Source organism: Coffea eugenioides, chromosome 9, assembly GCF_003713205.1.
Source record: "Coffea eugenioides isolate CCC68of chromosome 9, Ceug_1.0, whole genome shotgun sequence".
In the NCBI taxonomy this organism is placed as follows: Eukaryota; Viridiplantae; Streptophyta; class Magnoliopsida; order Gentianales; family Rubiaceae; genus Coffea; species Coffea eugenioides.
This window is the reverse complement of record NC_040043.1, coordinates 15,168,991-15,193,818: the sequence shown is the minus strand read 5'-3', so window position 1 is coordinate 15,193,818 and position 24,828 is coordinate 15,168,991. Positions and strand designations below refer to the sequence as shown.

General features: G+C 32.0%; 3 protein-coding genes across 3 annotated transcripts; 2 read left to right on the top strand and 1 right to left on the bottom strand.

The window, feature by feature from the left end:
• Positions 1-3,590: 3,590 nt before the first annotated feature.
• LOC113782296 (NAC domain-containing protein 4-like) lies at positions 3,591-3,983 on the bottom strand. Its single transcript, XM_027328187.1, has one exon. It carries the CDS (start codon positions 3,981-3,983, stop codon positions 3,591-3,593), a length of 393 nt encoding a protein of 130 aa, XP_027183988.1.
• Positions 3,984-8,180: 4,197 nt separating this feature from the next.
• LOC113782295 (MADS-box transcription factor 25-like) lies at positions 8,181-11,813 on the top strand. Its single transcript, XM_027328186.1, has 2 exons — positions 8,181-8,238; positions 11,422-11,813. Exons 1-2 carry the CDS (start codon positions 8,181-8,183, stop codon positions 11,811-11,813), a joined length of 450 nt encoding a protein of 149 aa, XP_027183987.1.
• A 3,812-nt stretch (positions 11,814-15,625) lies between these two features.
• On the top strand, positions 15,626-15,976 carry LOC113782294 (MADS-box transcription factor 23-like). Its single transcript, XM_027328184.1, has one exon. It carries the CDS (start codon positions 15,626-15,628, stop codon positions 15,974-15,976), a length of 351 nt encoding a protein of 116 aa, XP_027183985.1.
• Positions 15,977-24,828: the final 8,852 nt, after the last annotated feature.

Sequence of the window (24,828 nt, the reverse complement as noted above, 5' to 3'; positions counted from 1 at the left end):
ATTACACACACAAAAAAAGTATTTGTGTGTCTAAGATACAAAGAGATAATTTCCAACTCGGCAAATAGATTTTTAAGTAGCTAAGTATTAGCTAAACAACACAAGTATATTGATAAATTCCTGTGTTAGTAAGCATAGAGAAACTGAGTACAAAATATTCGTACCCAAGAACTTTTAGTATCTGTTAACCCTGAAGGAATATGATGATCACTATTAAAGCTTTTAGATGTAGAGGTGTTCATGGATAGGATAATCAGTCCATTTGCAATTTCACTGATTCTAATCACATATGTCAGTTCAGAAAGATTGCATTCCATATCTTAACCCAATTCAACAGGATAACTAGTGACCAGTTAAACTGTAGGATAAGGTCTGGTACACATGGTAATTTAACATTCTTCTACTTATAGAAAATAGGAATTAGATTAACAAATCAAACAATACAACAATTTTTTCCAATGAATAAGAGTTTTTAATTTTATAACTCTAAAAAACTATCAACAAAACAAAAAATCAAAACATGTTAGATAATTAAAACATCGAATATTCTGAAGATTTGTTTTCGTTTTCTCCATTTCTTGAAAGTTATCAATTTATTTTTTTAATAAGGATGATAGGTTACTCCACAACCAAATATGTAAGCTTTAAAAATTAAAAATAAAATAATTAGCAGAGTGATGAAATGGATAGAATTTACAAGAAATTAAAATAAATTTTGGAAAGAGACAAAAAGCAAAGTAGCGGAGTAAATGAAATTAGTGGTCATGGATGTAGGAAATAGAAAAAGTAAATGAGGTTCAGTAGATAAGTTTATAAGTTTTAAGAAAAATAAAATGTATAATGGTCCTTCTAAGTTAAATTATTAGTGAATGACTAAATAATTATGGGTTGAGGTTACGATACTGGTTACTCTATCAATCCTTACATTATATATATGCAGGTAAGTTCAGATAGCCGCAATTTTTAAAAATTGAAATCTATACTCTAACATAATTTTTTAAGTAGGTTTGGATAAGTTAACCATTTCAAAAATTATGGGTTAATTCTCTTATTTTTTGATTTTGATCAATTTGATTTTCTCGATTACTCACTTTTTCGATTCTTTTTGGACACCCCTATCGAGACGTGTAAAGCAATCAATTGAACGATGCGACAAGTGTTGACAAATGACAAGTAAAAAGACACGGAAGAGATTTAATTGCTGCTTCCATGGGTCTTCAATTGCGTAAAAATAATGATAATGTCAGTTCAAATATATGAATCTGAATAAATAAAACATCCAGTTTACTCTAACAAATATGAATAACGGTCAACAAATAATTTTTCCACCTGAAAGTTTCAGTCAACCCGTACCAACAAGAAGACCTAGGTAAAGGAACTCCTCCAAAACGTGAACCTTACTTGTATGTGACACATAATTTATAAACATGAACAATAATGGCATCTTGATCTTCAAATCAAAGGGTATAGGGTTTTTTTTTTTAATCAAAGGATTTTAGTTGAAGGATTTTTAAACGGGTGCTCAGAGCACTCATTAATATACTTATATCGCACCTAATTTATTGTGTAAATGTACAAATTCACATTTATTTCAACCCCTAAATTTGGATATTTTTGCAAGTTTATTATGCTTTCACCAAAAAGTTAATGCTTGGAGACCCCTCCTAAACGATTTTATATATGTAACTTTTTTTTCTCTCTTTTTATTCAGATCCATTTCATTTGCTCTCTGTTGACAAAAAAAATATAAATAAATAAACCATGCCTATTTAGAAGTATAATAGTTTTAGAGTTATATTTATTATTTGATAACTAGATTCGAATTAGTATCAATGTTGGTTTAGGAATGTGTATGGTATTTGTATTGGAATAGGTTTTATAGTTCTATTTCTGTATTTAAGGAGTTAAAGTTGAGTTTGTATTATAGAGAATTGTGATGATATAGTAATAAAACCGTTCAATTAAGTATTAATCTTTGGTAGTTCTGGTTATTGATATTCATCAAGAAAGAAGAAATAATTCCTACTGATCAATATGTTGAAAAGAAGAATGGAGATTAAGAAAATTGAGCACAAGGCCAAGCGAAACACTGCATTCAGAACCAGGCGAAAAGAGCTGTTCAAGATGGCCAGTGAATTTGGCCAAGATTTTGGTGCACATGTAGCGGTCGTCACCATCCATGAAGCGGGCAATGTTTTTGCCTTTGGTCATCCTAATCTTACATCCGTTGTCCAGAATTATAAAGAAGCTAAGGAAGTTGAATCATCTAAAAGGGATGATGATGATGATCAAGAAGTAGTACAGGAAATACAGAATCTGTCTCCAGTTGATTTTGCTGAAACAAAGGAAAGCACTGATGATGATGAAGATGAGAGCAACTCTGATGGTGAGATAAAAGTTAAGAAAGGAAAATCACTATTTTGGAAAAGAGACGATGATCATCAAGAAGTTCAATATATGCTTGGTGATCAGAGAAACAAGTCTGATCAGATGGATTTCTCACTACCTCTGAGGCATAATAAAAGTAGAAAAAAATGAGAGCTGTGGCATGATGATCAGGAACAAGTCTGAATCTGGAAAGGGTCTTGCACTTGACTTGCCTGAAGGAGGAAGCCAAAAGAATGATGCCAATCAAGAAGAGCAAGATTTAAGGAAAGAGGTGAAAACGCAGGGGCTTTCAACTGTAGATTCAAATATGATATGGAGCTTGTTGAGAAAATTGCTCCGAAAATTGCACCATGTTGAAGATTTGGAGTTGCATGAACTTGAACAACTTATAGCTGAGATGGAAGAGATAGAAAAGAAGATATTGGATCGGGCTAATCAGATCATGAGGAGCAGTGCTGATCCTTCTGGTGACTCCGGAAAAGATTCAAGTATCTGAAATTGAGAACTCATTAGTAGCATTAATTCTTTAGTTTTTTCGTTTGTTGTTGCTTTGAGAGTTGAAAAAGCAGGGGATTTCAACTGCAATGATTTCGATTACATATGCAGCACAGATTATGATTAGTCATCTTTTGACAAATTCCTAGCGTAAAATTCATCCATTCTCCCCCTTAAAAGTTTCATCAGTTTGAAGGTAGTTCATTTGTTTCTCATGGAAGCTAGTCATAACACCAGTAGTATACAGTTATTTTTTTATGCCTAAGGGCATTAATTTGCAACCTAGCTATCAATGTAATAATAAAATGCACAAAGGAAACAGTTCAAGATGGTCTTTCCCACCTTCAACCAAGATAAAGGACTGTGCTACCACCAATTAAGGAACAACTTTAGAAGTAAGACAAGCTGTTAAGGTCAAAGGGACTTTTGGCTTGTTACTGAATTAAATTCAAGGCAAATCAAGTTTCTGCTACAATGCATTGCATTTTTAACATTCTATTTTATGTTAATATCCATGTCTAAACAACGCTTTTTGGATGTTTTAGTCTAATTCACTAACTTTTTCTTATTGTATCATCAAGAAAAATAGTTTTTGAATATCTCATAGCAGCGTGATGGTATTTCCCAATCTAGTCATCTGCTATTTAACCCATTCAATGATGCTCCATCCAGCGAATGCTCATGCATTATCCAGCCACCTTTCACCCTTATTGAACCAGAATTCGAACATAACTTAGCATCCTCCTTGAACCAATTTTCTCACCAGTACTCATATCCTCAACTGGGTACGATTTCGTTTCTCCGTCCCACGTCCCCAAACCAGTCGTTCTCCCAGCTTTCTTGGCACTCAATCTCGTCAACTTGGCAAAAACATAAACCATTCTTTTCGTACTAGCCCCTTTTTCGCTATCATCATAGAATTGCCAACGAACATCATTATCCCCCAAAACATCCCATGGTTCTGCACCGTCACTGTAAAGTATCTTCTCCTTGATATGGTCTGTTTCATCAAGTTGGTTTGTAACCTTCAGCCAAAGTAGGGAAATGAGTTCTTCCTCACTGGGTCTAAAACGAAACCCTATGGGAATGATATCAGCCATTTATGTATCACTGTATATGTTTTCTTGTCTTCTGTGAGAGGCGAATGGGCTAGGTAAATTATTGAGGTTAAGGAAACGTTAATAATCCTTTTTACCAGAGGAATGTATACTTGACGTTGACGTTGGTCGTTGACTGTCAAGTCTTAAAATAATATTCCTAAATTGCCCATTGAACTTGTGAACCTTCAAATTCCGGTGTTTGATATGATGAATAGTTTTTGGGGGTTAATTCGACATTGTACCCTTCAATTGCAACTGAATTTTCATTTTGATCCTTAAACTTCAAAGTGAGACATTTAAATCCTTAAACTGCAGGATCTGTCCCACTTTAGTCACTAAAGTGTAAAACATGTTCCATTTTAATCTTTGAAGTATAAAATTAGTCATACTTTAGTCCCTAAAGTATGCCCATAAAATCCAGTTCATTTCCTCAAAGATTTTGCTTAAATAGAACAAATTTTATAGTTTAGGAACTAAACTATCCCATTTAAAGTTTAGGAACTAAAGAGATAATTTAGGTATAATAAAAGGATGCAAAGTGGAATTAATCCTAGTTTTTGGTTACGATATCCAAAATGGTAGGAAGAATTTTTTTTTTTGTTTCAATGTCTAGTATACAAATAGAATAGATAAAATACAATTAATACAAACTCGACTTTATTATGCTGGATTTATTTATAGAACATACCATGTTTTATTGCTTTCATTTTATTTGTTCTACTATGTTATTGGTTTATTTATGAGAAAAATTTAGTTATTTTTTACTTTCAGAATAATTGGGGATTGGTACTCAAACTTTTCAATTGTAATATCTGATTCATTGCAGCATATAGATTTTTTACATTAAAGTTTTGCATCGGCAAGTACTATAATTAGCAGTGTAAAATATAAATTGCATGAATCAAAACAAATATGATAAATTTTTTATTTTTTAAAATACTCTCATTTTTATGTAAAATTTAAAAAAAAATTTCCACACAATTCTTCAAAGTCAAAAAATAAAGTATTTAAAAGGATATGTTTGCTAGTAAAACAAAAAAATTTATTTTAATGCAAGAAAAATTATTTATTATAAACATACATTCAATTACTAATTGAGCTCACAAATATCCTAAGATATGATGAGTTAGTAAAAAAAAACAGATTTACGAGGATAAATTAGACGTCCTACTATTTTGAATATTTTGTAATAAAGTTAGAAAGAGTTTTTCCTAGATTTTTTTTTGAATTTTTGGGATTCTACCAAAAAAAAAAAACAGTTAGAACAAGCTATTCAGAGGAAAAGAACTTTCCACTTAAATAATCTATATCAAACTTGGAATGGAATAGGCAAATTATAGAAACCCCCTCCCTTTTCAGGCCATTACTATGTACCAAATAGTTGCTTATATCTTTGTCAAGCCCTCAAGTAAGCAGCAGATTGACCCTATGATACTAATACAAGGTTTGTGAGTGTTCACAAAAAAATAAAAATAAAAATTGTTGAGATCAAAAAAGCCATCAAAAGGGATGTTGCATTTTACGTATACAATGGATGGTTGTGGGTTTTTTTTGTGATCATGGTGTTATCCCATGTATAGATATTAACCAAAGCAGAACAAATGTGTTGTGTGTGAAAGGGAAGAATATTATATCTTTTGAAATTACAAGGGACTTTCTTGTAAGTTGGCTTAACCACAAGGGCCTTTTTAGCATTTTACCCTTATATATATTAGGGTACCTTTGTCATTTCATTTACCCACGTTAGTTTCACGATTTTTGTCACATTTTCAATTTAATTCAAATCAGGAGGTGTCGGATTGTATGTTTTGAGACAACGGGGAGCTTTCTGGTATATTTGCTTAATCATAGGTGACTTTTTGTTTTTAACCCATTATCAAAATCTAAAACCAATTTTTTAAGAAATGATTTCAATAAATATACACAAAAAATTTTACAAATATTTTTCCTATTACTTGCACACACATCAGTACGTGCTTGAACACTAGTATAGTTTATATATGACAAGTAGGTATTTTACGTGTTTTTAATGTGTTTTATTAGTTAGTTATGGTATGTTTTAACTACTTTTATAGCTAATTAACTAGGATTCTAGTGAAAATATGCATTTTGTGGTTTGAAGTGTGAAAATTGCATTTCTATGGATTTTAAGAGTAAAAACTTCATGTTTTTGTAGTTTAATGATTCAATCATCAAATGGAGTGATTGGAGAAGATAATTGGATGATTGATGATGGTTAAAGTGATAAAAAGAAAATATGAAGTGCAAAAGAGGAAATGCAATCAAGAACAAAATGAAGCAAGTTTCACAGCTTTGGCACCTTCTGGTATTTTGGCTATATCTTGAGCTATAAGTATTGGATTGAGGTGATTCTTATACTATTTTGAAGCTAAGAGATAGATCTACATTTGGTATGAAGATATCAAAGTCCAGTTTAGTTGTTTTCCCTGTCAAAAAAGTCAAAATACAGAAGAGAAACTCTGTTGTTGAAAGCTGAAACAGAGCACTGACCAGTCTTTGGTATTTTGGTTATATCTCGGTCCGCAGAACTCCAAATGGGATGATTATTGAGGCATTGGAAAACTAACTCAAACAGGTACAACTTTTGTGTTTTGTACAAGAGCCAGTTTGGCCTCCATCATCGAGAAAATGTCAGTTGAAGTGAGGTCAAATGCATAGAAGTGAAAACGCGACTTGGCAATACATGGGTAGTAGTCACTTATTCTCTAGTCCCGTATTCTCACCTGATTGCTACAATTTACTCTCATCAACTTGCCTTACTTTCACACAACTTTTTCAACTCAATTCCAGCTAGCAATTCCGGCTGTATCTAACCAAGAAAGGGTGAAAAGTTGGAGAAACAACTCATGAAAGTTTTAAGAGTAAAAAATGTCAAGTAGAAACAACTCATTTGGCTCTTGAATCTTCTATAAATAGCAGCCTTTGGAGATCATTTTCACAACTTTGGAAGGCTAGAGAAACTTACCAAAAATGTAGCTTTTACTAGAGTTTCCTTAGTTCATTAGTTAGACTAGTATAGTATAGTTAGCGTAGTGTTTCCTTCTTGTACTTGTAGTTAGATTTGAATGAAGATTGGAGGAGCAAAGATTGAGAGGTTGATCTCATGTGATAAGGGTGACATCTCTCCTATCACTTTCTCTTTTGTATTTAAATTCATGTTTAGCTATAATACAAGTTTGGATTTGTTTTTATTCATGTTTTGCTAAAGTGTATGTCTAGAGTTATGGATGAACTTGCTATATTTTGTTAGTGATGTTTATTTGGTTATCTGATGATGTTATTTTGAGCAAGTTATTTATCACTTTTGCTTTTCTAATCATGATTAACCGGCCATTAGTTGTGATTATCTAAAGGTGTTAAGTTTGTAATGAGAATTGAAATTTAACACTAGTTCAAGAAATTGATAAACCTAGGGAGTTCACTCACGAGAGTAGAGGTCCACCTATGTGGCTTTAGTGACTTGTTTCATGTAATTTCATAGAAGAAAAGAGCTTGTAGTTAATTTCATAACCACGAGAATCGGTATGACTTAGTTACAAGTATAGTTGATTCACTACGAGAGTAGGTTTCACATACATTCGGAAATTACGCCATAATTAGCCAAGATAATAGCATTCAAGTAACCGGTAATGTCATTTGCAAGAGTAGTAAGGAATTCCATATCTCTAGGAGTTTTCTAGTGTTAATTTTATTACTTTTACTTCATACTTATAGTCTAAATAATAAAGGAGTTCGAAAAATATCGGTAGTTGAAATCTTTCCTGTGGGATCGACCCTTAATATTCTATACTCAATCGCAACTCGTATACTTGAGAAAAATCACGTGTGGGGTATTTAAGAGTTTATAAATGTAAAACTTACTTGCAAATGAGTTAATTATATATGTATACCCCGCGCACGTCAAGTTTTTGGCGCCATTGTCGGGGAAGATTTGTCAATATCGATGCTAAGAACAACTTTATTAGTTTAGACATTTTTACTTGTTTTTGTTGTGTCTAGTGTATTAATTTGTTATATATAGTGTCTTGTTGAGTCTTTATTTGTATTTTTTATATGTTTCGAGTCCTCTATTTTTCTTGACTAAACTTGTTTTTTAGCAACTTTGAAGACATGTTTAGGAATTCAAGGAGAGTAAAAAATATGAGGAGATAATGCATGAGAGAAGGAAGATCGGCAATGGATGGTTACTACGTGCAAAACTCTTTAAATAGAGATAACCAAGAAATTACTGAAGGTATGCCGTTTGAAAATGGTTTTAGGAGTTTAAAGGCTAAACTTGATGTTATAATGTTACAAGTTCAAATGGACACCATTATGCATGAAATTGAGTAAAAGAGGAATGTTAATACTTTTAATTCTTATCATATGATTTGTGATTTGTGTGGAGGTTATCATGTTACTCATGCATATAGACAAGCACAAAATATAGATTATTATGGTGAATTTGGGCATTATAATTTTGTTTTGATCAATGCAACTCTAATCAGGGAAATTCTTATACTTATGGTTGGGATAATCAATGTACTTATAGTGATTTTTCATATTTTTATGATTACCATCCCAAATGTGTCTAATATGACTCAAAACTATCTTGGAAATTGGCAATAGAAATGTTAGCTAATGCATCTTCACCTTTGGAATTAGAAAGTGAACAATTAGCTAACGATTCTAAGTTATCTTGGGAATTAACTATAGAAAAACTAGCTAATGCAACCTTCGACCATTTTGATAGGGTTGAGGAAAGAATAGATGAATTAACTTCTCATTTTGGTAGAATACAAGAACAATTACATGTTTTGTGTGAAGTTATTTCTTCTAATGATATGCAAGTTGACCCTAGCATGAATGGTGAGCATGTGTGCAAGTGAAAATGGATTGCATTTTAATGAAATGATGAATCTCAACTGTGTTTCAATGAGAAAATATCCATTTCACATGATAGTACCTTTAGAGCTAACCTTGAACCTCAAGAGGTGAGCCTTAACGACTCATTTTTCATCTCTCTCGAGGAATGTATTGAGAATATAGGTTCTAAAGGTATTGTTGCCTAAGAAAACCATGCAGACATTCCTTTGATGAGTTTTCAAGTGATACACATTCAAGGTAATATCTCTGACTCACTTGAGATTGGTAAACCACTTCCATCTCTCTTATCATTAGAACATGTGACTTTTGCTATTAAGCCACCTTTTAATGATCCACCACGTCCTCTAATGGTGGATTATTCATTAACCAAGCCTCCTTGAAAAATGAGGTGAAATAGTCAAGCTAATGACTATAAAAAAACACTTGTTGGGAGGCAACCCAATGTTTGTTTAAGTTTATGTTATTTTGGTGTGATTTTATATTTAAATTATATGTTTAAGTTGTTTTGTTGTTTTTCATTTGTAGGTATTGAAAATAGAAATAAAAGTGACCAAATGAAGAGAAAAAGGCGAAATTTGATCAAGAAATTCAACCCCTCAATTTGAGTAAATGTTGTTTTTTATTCGTTAGAATGGGGTAAAATGCATGTTTTGATCCTTTTACATGTGTGTGCATTTCTTATTTAGACAAAAGAACAATCTATGATGCATTTTGAATAATTGGAGCACCATGTATAGTTTTAAGAAAATTGACATTTCTGCAAAATTTGCACAAGAAAATGCCAGACCCAGGAAAATGCAACTTTGACTCGCGTATTCCATAAGCAGCTTTTCATTTCTGCAACATGAAAGCAGAAAACGCGACTTCAATACGTGGCTCAAATTCGCGTATTCATTGAAGTCGCGTATTGTCTTCTACAAACTTAAAGCAGAAAACGCGAGAACATGCAAAACGCGCCTTCAGATTGAGTTTATCTGAAGTCACGTATTAGGCTGCTTTAAAGAGCAAAAATGTAGGTTCATTTCTTTTTTCTTCTTCTTGCTTCACCTCAAGTTTTCTCACCCACATTTCACCAATCTTTTTTTATACATCATTTCCTCGAAAGAAATCATCCAACAAACATCATTTGACCTTCACAGAACCTTTTAACCAATTGAAATTCACATAAAACATTTCACCAATCGAATTAAGGCAAGGGTTCGTAGTGCTTAACTTCTTCAATTCGAGGTCAAATGGGGTGATTTTCATAGACTTTTTGCATCATTTGTATCATTTGCATCATAGACTTCAGCAAGATAAGGATAGGATTTAAGAATCACATAAGGAAAAGGGGGATTTGAACACCATATGCATTCTTTTTTTTTTTGCACAACTCATAAAATACATATTTATTACTGGATACGGGTTCTCTACATGAACTTGAAAAAAACCGAGATGCAGATGGAAGCAATGAAATAAAAAGTATTGGGCTCGAGCTAATAAGATCAAGAAGAGTTATTATCGAGATGAATTCAATAGCATTTGCATCATATATGTGTATACATATATATATATTTGTTACTCATCTCTCCAAAAAAATTCAATTGTTGATGTGAAATTCATAAAATCTCTTTGGTAGATCATATTTTCATCAATAAGGAAATTTGTAGGAGTGCGCCAAATTGTTCTTCCTAATCTTGGCTAAGCTCCACTTAATTTTAATTTTTGCTTCCTAGATTTTGTCAGAAACAATATTAGTGTAGATTATTCATTGGTGGTACTTGAAAGTAATTTAGCAGTCGAATCTGTCATTCTTCACTTTCTCCATTAAATATGGCCATTGACGATTTAATTTTTCCAATGTGCAAGTTGCTCTATTAAATTTGGCTATTATAAATCTATTTGCTAATTTAGTCCTTTGAATTTGTTAGCAATGACTTTTAATTTTCTATGTCTACCCACTGTTTCTTGATTAGGAATGAGAGATATTTCCGTATATAAGTTTAATTTATCCAAGTTATAAATTGCATCCCTAGAAAATCAAGACAATTTGTTAGCATGCCAATTTCTTAGTTATGTCCCGACTTTGTTAAATGTATGCATACTTCCTAACCATTTTATCAATAATTATTTATTTTGTAATAGAATGCACCACATGCAAGGAACATAACTAAGAAATTGATTCGTACCTCCTAAAATTCATTAAGCCAAGATCATCCCTCGTTAAATGATGAACTAAGAGATAATTTCTAAATTAGCAAGTAGATTTATAAATTAATTTGGAAGCAGCCTTAAGAGCGTGAAATTGCACATCAAGCACCAAAACGACGATGTTTAGCAGCTGAAATCAGGAGTTGATTTGTTTTTGTTAAAACTATTATCCGGTGGTTACAATCACCGACCTAATTTTTGGTGCGTCAGATTGAATCTGGAAATATTAAGTGTATAATGGATTTGCTCTCATTCTCGAAGTACTAGTAATCGATCCTCTTAGCTAGCTTCAAGAAAACATATTCTGTTGTTGAGTTACTTCTTCCAAGAAAGGAGAGATACAAATTTTTGATCAATATAGGAAAAAGAAAATTAGAAGTCAAGAAAATTGAGGACAAGAAAAAGCAAAGGGATATATTTGAAGCAAGGCAACGAGGGTTGTTTAAGAAGGCCCGCCAACTTGTCCAGTTATATGATGCAGGGGTAGCATTGATCACCATCTCTGAAGTTGGAAAAATCTCTGAATATGGTAATCCTACTCTTGATTCTATCCTCCAGCGTTATCAAGAAGCCAAGAAAGGTGAAGCAGCCGTAAAAGCTAGCAATGATGTTCAGCCGCAAAAGCTAACAATGATATTCAGCCACAAGCAGAGAATCTTCCCAAACATGATGCTGATGAAACAGAGGAAAGCCCTGATGATGATGATCAGAACATTTCTGATCAAGAAATATGAGATTACAGTGAAATGGTGAAAAAGCTAGGGTGTCTAATTGCAGATTCAAAGATGAGTTCCTTAGCAACGAATTGATGCCTGCTTGAAATGGAGTTGGAGGAACTTAAGCAACTAAGGATGCAGATGGAAGAGAAGAAAAAAGTGGTGTTGGATCGAGCTAATCAGATCAAGAAGAATATGATGCTTGATCAGATGGATTTATCAACGACATTGACTTTGCCATTGCCATTGAGGACTAGTGCAGAAAAAGAAGATAAGAGCCCTGACATGATGATCAAACAGAAGCTTGAATCTAGAAACGGTTTGGCTATTCGTTTGCCTGCAGGGGGGAACCAAAAGGATGCTACTAATCAAGAAGTACAAGATACTGGGAATGTGGTGAAAGAGCTCGGGAATTCCGCTGCAAACTCAATTATGATGCCTAGCTTGTTTAAGGATGTGCCCCCACTCTACCAACTTGAGGTAAATTTCTTGAACTTAACTTGATATTTTACATTCATCATTTGCATATCTTATGAAGTTATTAATACACTTTGAATGTTGAATTTGTGATGTTATTTGTTGGTGTATATAAGATCCCTTATGTTTATTTAACATCTCTAAGCATGTTTAGATGATCAAATGTGGGAATGTGATGATCTATGCAATGTTTCACTTTATACGCATTCCTATTTTATGATCAATGTGGTACTTGGTCTTGGAAAGTTGTTAAGCATAATTAGATGGTTCAAATTGCTAAAATGTGACTTGTTCATGAAGTTTACATGTATACGTTCATTATATGGTGACATTTTAGCCATTTGATTGCTTAATCTTCATATAGAGTCTGATAGAATGTTGACTTTTGAATATATGAAGAATGTAGCAATTTGTGTGGAATTTTAGGAGTGAAAATGTGTGAAGTGAAGTGATTTATTGTACCTTGAGTAGCTTCTTATCAATTTTCTACAGGTACATCACCAAGACAAAGGCATAGGAGTTATGGATCGCCATTATATGTTTATCAGTGCCTTTATTATCACCTTTGTTTCTCATTTTCCATTCTTAGGATTTTATCACTAATGGTTATCCAATGGAACTCATGAAGTTTTGGAGATAAGCGGACATTGGCTCGTGAATTTCATGCTTTAACATTTCGATCGCAACAATAGGGGAGTATTACTTTCTTTATCTTGGTTTTCCTTTTTACACATTGAGAACAATGTGCATGGTAAGTGTGGGGGGAGAATTGAGATTATATACATTATATGTGATTGACTTATTGGTTGCAAATATTGGACTTATGCTTTAAAATGTATCAAAATTGATTTTCTTGGCAGGGAGTTTAGTCCATTTATAAGGAAAAACTCTGTCAAAATTTTTTCAAATCTTGTCCGAAATTGTAAAATTGCCCAAAAAGTTTCAAATTTTTTCAATTTTATCCAAAGGGGTAACAAGTTCCATACCATTAGTAACTCAAATTCACTCTACATTTAAGATAAATATATGTGGTTTGAAAATTTCTTTTCTCATTTAACTTGGACATGACTATTATGTGATTAAAAATGTTGCATTTATAGGAAAATATATCGTTTAAAGTGGAGAAAATTATGCTTACATTTTGCAAATTTGATGAAATTTCTTCTCTTTACTTGATTTTATAAGTTAAGTGATTAATATGGTCAATAAGTGTAACACTCTTCTCATGATTATTCTTTTGAGGAACTAATTATTATCTTTACTTTGAAAAAGAAATGAAAAGAAAAAAATTAAAAGAAAAAGAAGGAAAAAAAAAGAGAATAAAAGCTGTTCTGATCCAATGGTTTTTGTACTTAGTAACCGGGAGTCTTCATCTACAAATATCGACTTTCGCGTAAAACGGTACTTGAATTAAGAGTATGTAAAGCAACTTGAGTATATGAAGTGTTGAGTAACCTGCGATCTTCATCTTAAAATGTCGATTTTCACGTCAAAAGGCACTTTCACAAATTTGAGTAATATTTAGCTATATTATATGAATAAATCCCTCTTTAAATTGAATAAGAAGACGACAATGGGATTCGATTGTATTTTATTGACCAAATGAGTTACTTGCTTGTGAAATTGACTTGAACATGTTATAATGGCGGTATATTTGGCTTTCCTTTACTTGATATTATGAGTACTTGAGCTTAATTGAATGATTGCATAATAGTATTTACCTTGTTTTGAGAAAATGTAATTGAATGGTGCACATATGTTTATTTCAAAATTTTGGATCATCGTTGGTTTGTATTTCTAATTGCTTGAGGACAAACAATGGTTCAAGTGAGGGGTATTTTATATACTCGTATTATATGATTTTTTTCTCAAAAGTATGATTATTATATGAATTTTTTAAAGGTAAAACTTTTGTTAAAAAAATACAAGTCTGATAAAATTATGCATAAATAGTTATGCATGATTAATATGGATATGTTTAAAAATATTGGTTGATTTGTTATGCATTTTAGATGTTATGCTATATTAATATTAGTTATTACTTATACTTTTGTGGGTGAAAAATAAATGGTTATAATTTTATCAAATTATTGATATTATGTGCATATATAATTGGAAAAGAGCACCATATAAGTCTTTTTTATTTTAAATTTTTTCAGCAAGATAAGGATAGTATTTAAGAATCACATAAGGAGAAGGGGGATTTGAACACCATATGCGTTTTTTTTTTTTTTTTGCACAACTCATAAAATACATATTCATGGCTGGATACGGGTTCTCTACATGAACTTGAAAAAAGTCGGAATGCAGATGGAAGCAATGAAACAAAAAGTATTGGGCTCGAGCTAATAAGATCAAGAAGAGTTATTATTGAGATGAATTCAATCGCATTTGCAGCATATGTGTGTGTGTATATATATATATAATTTTTACTCATCTCTCAAAAAAAAATTCAATTGTTGGTGTGAAATTCATAAAATCTCTTTAGTAGATCATATTTTCATCAATAAGGAAATTTGTAGGAGTGCGCCAAATTGTTCTTCCTAATTTTGGCTAAGCTCCACTTAATTTTAATTTTTACTTCCTAGATTTTGTTCGAAACAATATTAGTGTAGATTATTCATTGGTGATACCTGAAAGTAATTTAGCAGTCGAATCTGTCATTCTTCACTTTCTCCATTAAATATGGCCACTGACAATTCAATTTTTCCAATGTGCAAGTTGCTCTATTAAATTTGGCTATTATAAATCTATTTGCTAATTTTAGCCCTTTGAATTTGTTAGCTATGGTTTTTAATTTTCTAAGTTTAATTTATCAAAGTTATAAATTGCATCCCTAGAAAACCAAGTCAATTTGTTAGCATGACAATTTCTTAGTTATTTCCTGACTTTATAAAATGTATGCATACTTCCGAACCATTTTATTAATAATTATTTATTTTGTAATAGAATGCCCGACATGCAAGGAACATAACTAAGAAATTGATTCGTACCTCCTAAAATTCATTAAGCCAAGATCATCCCTCGTTAAATGGTGAACTAAGAGATAATTTCTAAATTAGCAAGTAGATTTATAAATTAATTTGGAAGCAGCTTTAAGAGCGTGGAATTGCACATCAAGCACCAAAACGACGACATTTAGCAGCTGAAATCAGGAGTTGATTTGTTTTTGTTAAAACTATTATTCGGTGGTTACAATCACCGACCTAATTTTTGGTGCATCAGACTGAATCTGGAAATATTAAGTGTATAATGGATTTGCTCTCATTCTCGAAGTACGAGTAATCGATCCTCTTAGCTTGCTTCAAGAAAACATATCCTGTTGTTGAGTTACTTCTTCCAAGAAAGGAGAGATACAAATTTTTGATCAATATGGGAAAAAGAAAATTAGAAGTCAAGAAAATTGAGGACAAGAAAAAGCAAAGGGATACATTTGAAGCAAGGCAACAAGGGTTGTTTAAGAAGGCCCGCCAACTTGTCCAATTATATGATGCAGGGGTAGCATTGATCACCATCTCTGAAACTGGAAAAATCTCTGAATATGGTAATCCTACTCTTGATTCTATCCTCCAGCGTTATCAAGAAGCCAAGAAAGGTGAAGCAGCCGCAAAAGCTAGCAATGATGTTCAGCCACAAGCAGAGAATCTTCCCAAACATGATGCTGATGAAACAGAGGAAAGCCCTGATGATGATGATCAGAACACTTCTGATCAAGAAATATGAGATTACAGTGAAATGGTGAAAAAGCCAGGGAGTCTAATTGCAGATTCAAAGATGAGTTCCTTATCAATGAATTAATGCCTGCTTGAAATGGAGTTCAAGGAACTTAAGCAACTAAGGATGCAGATGGAAGAGAAGAAAAATGTGGTGTTGGATCGAGCTAATCAGATCAAGAAGAATATGATGCCTGATCAGATGGATTTATCAACGACATTGACTTTGCCATTGCCACTGAGGACTAGTCCAGAAAAAGAAGATAAGAGCCCTGGCATGATGATCAAGCAGAAGCTTGAATCTAGAAACGGTTTGGCTATTCGTTTGCCTGCAGGGGGGAGCCAAAAGGATGCTACTGATCAAGAAGTACAAGATACTGGGAATGTGGTGAAAGAGCTCGGGAATTCCGCTGCAAACTCAATTATGATGCCTAGCTTGTTTAGAGATGTGCCCCCACTCTACCAACTTGAGGTAAATTTTTGAACTTAACTTGGTATTTTACATTCATCTTTTGCATATCTTATGAAGTTATTGATACACTTTGAATGTTGAATTTGTGATGTTATTTGTTGGTGTATATAAGATCCTTTATGCTTATTTAACATCTCTAAGCATGTTTAGATGATCAAATGTGGGAATGTGATGATCTATGCAATGTTTCACTTTATACGCATTCCTATTTTATGATCAATGTGGTACTTGGTCTTGGAATGTTGTTAAGCATAATTGGATGGTTCAAATTGCTAAAATGTGACTTGTTCATGATGCTTACACGTATACATTCATTATATGGTGACATTTTAGCCATTTGATTGCTTAATCTTCATATAGAGTCTGAGAGAATGATGACTTTTGAATATATGAAGAATGTAGCAATTTGTGTGGAATTTTAAGAGTGAAAATGTGTGAAGTGAAGTGATTTATTGTACCTTGAGTAGCTTCTTATCAATTTTTTACAGGTGCATCACCAAGACAAAGGCATAGGAGTTATGGATCGCCATTATATGTTTATCAATGCCTTTATTATCACCTTTGTTTCTCATTTTCCATTCTTAGGATTTTATCACTATTGGTTATAAAATGGAACTCATGAAGTTTTGGAGATAAGCGGACAATGGCTCGTGAATTTCATGCTTTAACATTTCGATCGCAACAATAGGGGAGTTTTACTTTCTTTATCTTGGTTTTCCTTTTTACACATTGAGAACAATATGCATGTTAAGTGTGGGGGGAGAATTGAAATTATATACATTGTATGTGATTAACTTATTGGTTGCAAATATCGGACTTATGCTTTAAAATGTATCAAAATTGGGTTTGTTGGCATGGAGTTTAGTTCATTTATAAGGGACAACTCTGTCAAAATTTTTCCAAATCATGTCCAAAATTGTAAAATTGCACCAAAAAATTTCAAATTTTTTCAATTTTATCCAAAGGGGTAATAAGTTCCATACCATTAGTAACTCAAATTCCTTCTACATTTGAGATAAATATATGTGGTTTGAAAATATTTTTTCTTATTTAATTTGGAAATGACTATTATGTGATTAAAAATGTTGCATTTATAGGAAAATATATCGTGTAAAGTGGAGAAAATTATGCTTACATTTTACAAATTTGATGAAATTTCTTCTCTTTACTTGATTTTATAAGTTAAGTGATTAATATGCTCAACAAGTGTAACACTCTTCTCATAACTATTCTTTTGAGGGACTAATTATTATCTTTGCTTTGAAAAAAAAAAACCAAAAGAAAAAAAAAAAGAGAATAAGAGTTGTTCTAATCCAATGGTTCTTGTACTTAGTAACCGGGAGTCTTCATCTACAAATGTCGACTTTCGCGTAAAACAGTACTTGAATTAAGAGTATGTAAAGCAACTTGAGTATATGAAATGTTGAGTAACCGGCGATTTTCATGTATAAAAATATCGATTTTCGTGTCAAAAGACACTTTCACAATTTGAGTAATATTTAGCTATATTATATGAATAAATCACTCTTTAAGTTGAATAAGAATATGATCATGGGATTATATAGTATTTTATTGACCATATAAGTTGCTTGCTTATGAAATTGGATAAGGATGAGAAATTGACATGAACTTATTATAATGACGGTAATATTAGCTTTCCGTTATTTGATATTATGAGTACTTGACCTTAATTGAGTGATTGCATAATAGTATTTACCTTTTTTTGAGAAAATGAAATTGAATGGTGCACATATGTTTATTTTCAAAATTTTGGATAATTGTTGGTTTGTATTTCTAATTGCTTGAGGGCAAACAATGGTTCAAGTGTGGGGGTATTTTATATACTCATATTATATGATTTTTTTTTCTCAAAAGTATGATTATTATATGAATTTTTTACAGGTAAAACTTTTGTTAAAAAAATACAAGTGTGATAAAATTATGCATGATTAAAATGGATATGTTTAAAAATATTGGTTGATTTGTTATGCATTTTAGATGTTATGCTATATTAATATTAGTTCTTATACTTTTGTGGGTGAAAAATAAATTGTTGTAATTTTATCAAATTGTTGATGTTATGTGCATATATAATTAGAAAAGAGAACCATGTAAGTCTTTTTTATTTTAATTTTTTTCAGCAAGATAAGGATAGGATTTAAGAATCACATAAGGAGAAAGGGGATTTGAACACCATATGCGTTTTTTTTTTTTTTTGCACAACTCATAAAATACTTATTTATTGCTGGATACGGGTTCTCTACATGAACTTGAAAAAAGCCGGGATGCAGATGGAAGCAATGAAACAAAAAGTATTGGGCTCGAGCTAATAAGATCAAGAAGAGTTATTATCGAGATGAATTCAATCGCATTTGCAGCATATATGTGTGTGTGTGTATATATATATATATATTTGTTACTCATCTCTCGAAAAAAATTCAATTGTTGGTGTGAAATTCATAAAATCTCTTTGGTAGATCATATTTTCATCAATAAGGAAATTTGTAGGATTGCGCCAAATTGTTCTTCCTAATCTTGGCTAAGCTCCACTTAATTTTAATTTCTGCTTCCTAGATTTTGTCAGAAACAATATTAGTGTAGATTATTCATTGGTGGTACTTGAAAGTAATTTAGCAGTCGAATCTGTCATTCTTCACTTTCTCCATTAAATATGGCCATTGACGATTCAATTTTTCCAATGTGCAAGCTGCTCTATTAAATTTGGCTATTATAAATTTATTTGCTAATTTAGTCCTTTGAATCTGTTAGCTATGGCTTTTAATTTTCTATGTCTACCCACTGTTTCTTGATAAGAAATGAGAGATATTTCCGTATATAAGTTTAATTCATCCAAGTTATAAATTGCATCCCTAAAAAACCAAGACAATTTGTTAGCATGACAATTTATTAGTTATGTCCCGACTTTGTTAAATGTATGCATACTTCCTAACCATTTTATCAATAATTATTTATTTTGTAATAGAATGCACGACATGCAAGGAACATAACTAAGAAATTGATTCGTACCTCCTAAAATTCATTAAGCCAAGATCATCCAATAAGGAAATTTGTAGGAGTGCGCCAAATTGTTCTTCCTAATCTTGGCTAAGCTCCACTTAATTTTAATTTCTGCTTCCTAGATTTTGTCAGAAACAATATTAGTGTAGATTATTCATTGGTGGTACTTGAAAGTAATTTAGCAGTCGAATCTATCATTCTTCACTTTCTCCATTAAATATGGCCATTGACGATTCAATTTTTCCAATGTGCAAGCTGCTCTATTAAATTTGGCTATTATAAATCTATTTGCTAATTTAGTCCTTTGAATCTGTTAGCTATGGCTTTTAATTTTCTATGTCTACCCACTGTTTCTTGATAAGAAATGAGAGATATTTCCGTATATAAGTTTAATTCATCCAAGTTATAAATTGCATCCCTAGAAAACCAAGACAATTTGTTTGCATGACAATTTATTAGTTATGTCCCGACTTTGTTAAATTTATGCATACTTCCTAACCATTTTATCAATAATTATTTATTTTGTAATAGAATGCACGACATGCAAGGAACATAACTAAGAAATTGATTCGTACCTCCTAAAATTCATTAAGCCAAGATCATCCCTCGTTAAATGGTGAACTAAGAGATAATTTCTAAATTAGCAAATAGATTTATAAATTAATCTGGAATCAGCCTTAAGAGCGTGGAATTGCACATCAAGCACCAAAACGACGACGTTTAGCAACTGAAATCGGGAGTTGATTTGTTTTTGTTAAAACTGTTATTCGGTGGTTACAATCACAGACCTAATTTTTGGTCGGTATTAAGTGTATAATGAATTTGCTCTCATTCTCCTAATACGAGTAATCGATACTCTTAGCTTGCTTCAAGAAAATATATCCTATTGTTGAGTTACTTCTTCCAAGAAAGGAGAGATACTGATTTTTTATCAGTGTAGGAAAAAGAAAATTAGAAGTCAAGATAATTGAGGACAAGAAAAAGCAAAGGGATACATTTGAAGCAAGGCAACAAGGGTTGTTTAAGAAGGCACACCAACTTGTCCAGTTATATGATGCAGGGGTAGCACTGATCACCATCTCTGAAGCTGGAAAAATCTCTGAATATGGTAATCCTACTCTTGATTCTATCCTCCAGCATTATCAAGAAGCCAAGAAAGGTGAAGCAGCCGCAAAAGCTAGCAATGATGTTCAGCCACAAGCAGAGAATCTTCCCAAACGTGATGCTGATGAAATAGAGAAAAACCCTGATGATGATGATCAGAACACTTCTGATCAAGAAATACAAGATTATAGTAAAATGGTTAAAAAGCCAGGGTGTCTAATTGTAGATTCAAAGATGAGTTCCTTAGCAACGAATTCATGCCTGCTTGAAATGGAGTTGAAGGAACTTAAGCAACTAAGGATGCAGATGGAAGAGAAGAAAAATGTGGTGTTGGATCGAGCTAATCAGATCAAGAAGAATACGATGCCTGATCAGATGGATTTATTAATGACATTGACTTTGCCATTGCTACTGAGGACTAGCGCAGAAAAAGAAGATAAGCGCCCTGGCATGATCAGGCAGAAGCTTGAATCTAGAAAGGTTTGTCTATTCGTTTGCCTGCAGGGGAGCCAAAAGGATGCTACTGATAAAGAAGTACAAGATACCGGGAATGTGGTGAAAAAGTACGGGAATTCAACTGCAAACTCAATTATGATGCCTAGCTTGTTTAGGGATGTGCCCCCAGGTGACAATTTGGAGTTTCATAAACTTCAGGAAAGTATGGCTGTCTAGGAAGGGATGAAAAAGAAAGTAACAGATCAGGAAGAGAAGCGCTGATTCTTCTGGTGACTTCAATAAAGATAAAAGGACCTGAAATAGAGAACTGACTACGAGTTTTAAGTCTCAACCTTTTTGTTGACATGGTAGTTGAAAAATAGGCTGATAGAAGATTTTTTTTAAATTTTTTTTTAACATGGAAAGGGCCATTTTGGCAATGAATTGAGTCAGAGATGCAGCAAAGATGTTAGTTAGTCATCTATGGAACAATTCGAAAGTGTAAAGTTCATAAAATTCTTTTACGGATCGTGCTTTGACCAGCAGGCAACGATTTATTGTAGATCATGTCTAATCAGTACGCAAAGTTGAAACAATTGGGTTGTATTGCACTTTCTGAATTTTGGTCAAGTTGGTTTTCATATTTCTAGTTCTTGGGATAGCCCAGAAACAATATTGCTGCAAATTTTATTTTCTCCTAAATGGAAGGTACATTTAGTCCACCCTTCTTGACTTGCTTCTTTGAATCTGATGTAGAAAGTTCTTTGTTTCTATAATATCAACATTGTCTGATTGAATTTGGTCGAAATATTTTATCTTTTTTCTTGTGCGGTTTACTTTTGTAAGGCAGAGATTACTTTGGGTTGCATTCTTTCTGTATCTACCTCTGATTCTTGATCTTTACTGTTCTTCAATTGACTCATATACAACACTAATGTATTCAATTTCTCAATTATGTGCCGGCATGGAAATTATCTTCAATAATATGATTTTTAACAGCAATTCATCAATGACTGAAAATTAGCTCAGTTTCTTCTGAATCATAATAAATTCATGTGTATAAATGTGTCATGAACTGATCATCAGGAGGGCTAATTTAGTAGAAGTTTAATTTGCAGTAGAGTAGTGTTGCAGCAACAAACTTAGTTTTTTATCTGTTTGATGTAATTCTTTACTTTGATTAGCAAGTAATTAAGATCCACTGCAGATTAAAAACCAATTTTAATAAATTGTAATGAGTTAGTTAGTCATAAAACACTTTAGAGTACGAGTACAATATATATACATATATATATATGTATATGGCTATGTATGTGTGTTTGAATTTGATAAGTGTTCACGGCCTTAGCCTTCCTCTTAACATCCAACTCTCTATTCTTTTTTCCTATGTTTTTGAATCATTTTGTCCATAATAAATACTTTCAAATATCTTGATTGGATCCTAACATAAATATATCACTTAAAAATGAAAGTTTAGAAGCCTAAAAATAAATAGAGCACTCACAATTTAGCATTCATGATTTGCAAATTTCATCGAAAATATAAACTGCACTAAATTAATGAACTTATTTTTTTACCCTTGATATTTAGATATTTTTTCCCTTGCGAGTGTTTGCAGATGATTTCTGCAATAAAAATTTTAACAAAAAAAAAATGGTATCTTAAAAAGTGATCTATTTATCGAATTCAAAGTGGACAAGACTTTCTTTTGTGCAGAAAATATTGAAAGAGGAAGGTTCTAGGGAGGCGGCAGTAGCAGTAGTAGTAGGAAAAGGGAGAAAATAAAAACTCTCTCTAGTTCTTTTCTCTCGTTTTTATCTAGTAGTAAAAAGTAGCTTAGTTCTTCCTCTTGTAGGTTTAAACAATGGAAACAATGGATGAACTTTTGATGTAAATATGTGGTTTTGACGCCAATGAAGATGATGAAGATTGGAGATTTTGTTCCTTCATTTAAATGAGCATTTCTTCTTCCCCACTCGCTTTATTGTTTCATTAATGTTTAGTTATATTAAAGACATGAGCTTAATAGTTTTATCTACTTTACCTAGGTTCATTTTTTCTAGGGATAGATGAAGCTATATATGCCTTAATTATGGTCGAATATAGTTGATCTTTTCAACAACTTGTACTTGCTAGTTCACTTATTTTTGTTTTAATATTTGTGAATGCTTGATCACTATTTGCAAGTCATTATAGTTATTAATCTATGAAAATAGTTGATAATGATGAAAATGGAATAGGTGGACCCTAAGGAGTAGGCATATAAAAGTAGTGGTACACTTAAGCGGATTTTGGCATTTCTAGACCTAAATTAAGTCTTCACTTTAGATTTCACCACGAAAGTAGGAAACTATAGTATTGGCTAAATTCGGTTCATTGGCTAAATCCATAGTTAGGTGCATTTAGTAGATTATATACCCTACGACACTTGTGTTTAGTTGAGTTTCTTCAAGTTTGTTATTTTCCTTGCATTGTTTATCATTGTTGTTATTTTACTTAGTTTTAATTCTTGATTAGTTTAGATAATTGAGTTAGCTAGAAGCCTTTGTAATTAATAAGTGATTCTCGTGGGATAGACCCTAATTCCTCCATACTACAATTAATGGCCTACATACTTGTAGTTAACGAGGTCTTCGGTATAAATTTGGAGTGTAGGTTTAAACCTTGTTAATTAGAATGAAATTTCATAGTTTGTATGATACATTTTCATAGTTATGTGAACTAAGAAATGAATTTGTGTGAACAAATTACACACAAAAAAAGTATTTGTGTGTCTAAGATACAAAGAGATAATTTCCAACTCAGCAAATAGATTTTTAAGTAGCTAGGTATCGGTTAAACAGCACAAGTATATTGATAAATTCCTACATTACTAAGCATAGAGAAACTGTGGAGCACAAAATATTCGTACCCAAGAGCTTTTAGCATCTGTTAATCGTACTATTAAAGCTTTTAGATGAAGAGTTGTTCATGGATCAGATAATTAGTTCATTTGCAATTTCACTAATTCTAACCGCATGTATCAGTTTAGAAAGATTGCGTTCCATATCTTAACCCAATTCAACAAGATAACTAGTGCCCAGTTAAATTGTAGGATAAGTTCTAGTACACATGGTAATTTAACCTTCTTCTACTTATAGAAAAAAGGAAGTAGATTAACAAATCAAATAGTACAACAATTTTTTCCAATGAATAAGAGTACTTAATTTTATAACTCTAAAAAACTATCAACAAAACAAAAAATCAAAACATGTTAGATAATTAAAACATCGAATATTCTGAAGATTTTTGTTTTCTTTATTTCTTGAAAGTTATCAATTTATTTTTTTAATAAGGATGATAGGTTACTCGACAACCAAATATGTAAGCTTTAAAAACTTAAAATAAAATAATTAGTAGAGTAATGAAATGGATAGAATTTATAAGAAATTAAAATAAGTTTTGGAAAGAGACACAAAGCAGAGTAGCGGAGTAAATCAAATTAGTGGTGATGGATATAGGAAATAGAAAAAGTAAATGAGGTTAGGTAGATAAGTTTATAAGTTTTTAGAAAAATAAAATGTACATGGTCCTTCTAAGTTAAATTGTTAGTAAATGACTAAATAATTATGGATTGAGGTTATAATTTTGGATACTCTATCAAACCCTACATTATATATATGCAAGTAAGTCGGATGGCCTCAATTTTTAACAATGGAAATCTATACTCTAACCTAATTTTTTATGTAAGTTCGGATAAGCTAACCATTTCAAAAATTGTGGGTTAATTATCTTATTTTTCAATTTTGACCAATTTTGGTTTTCTTGACTACTCACTTTTTCTATTCTTTTTG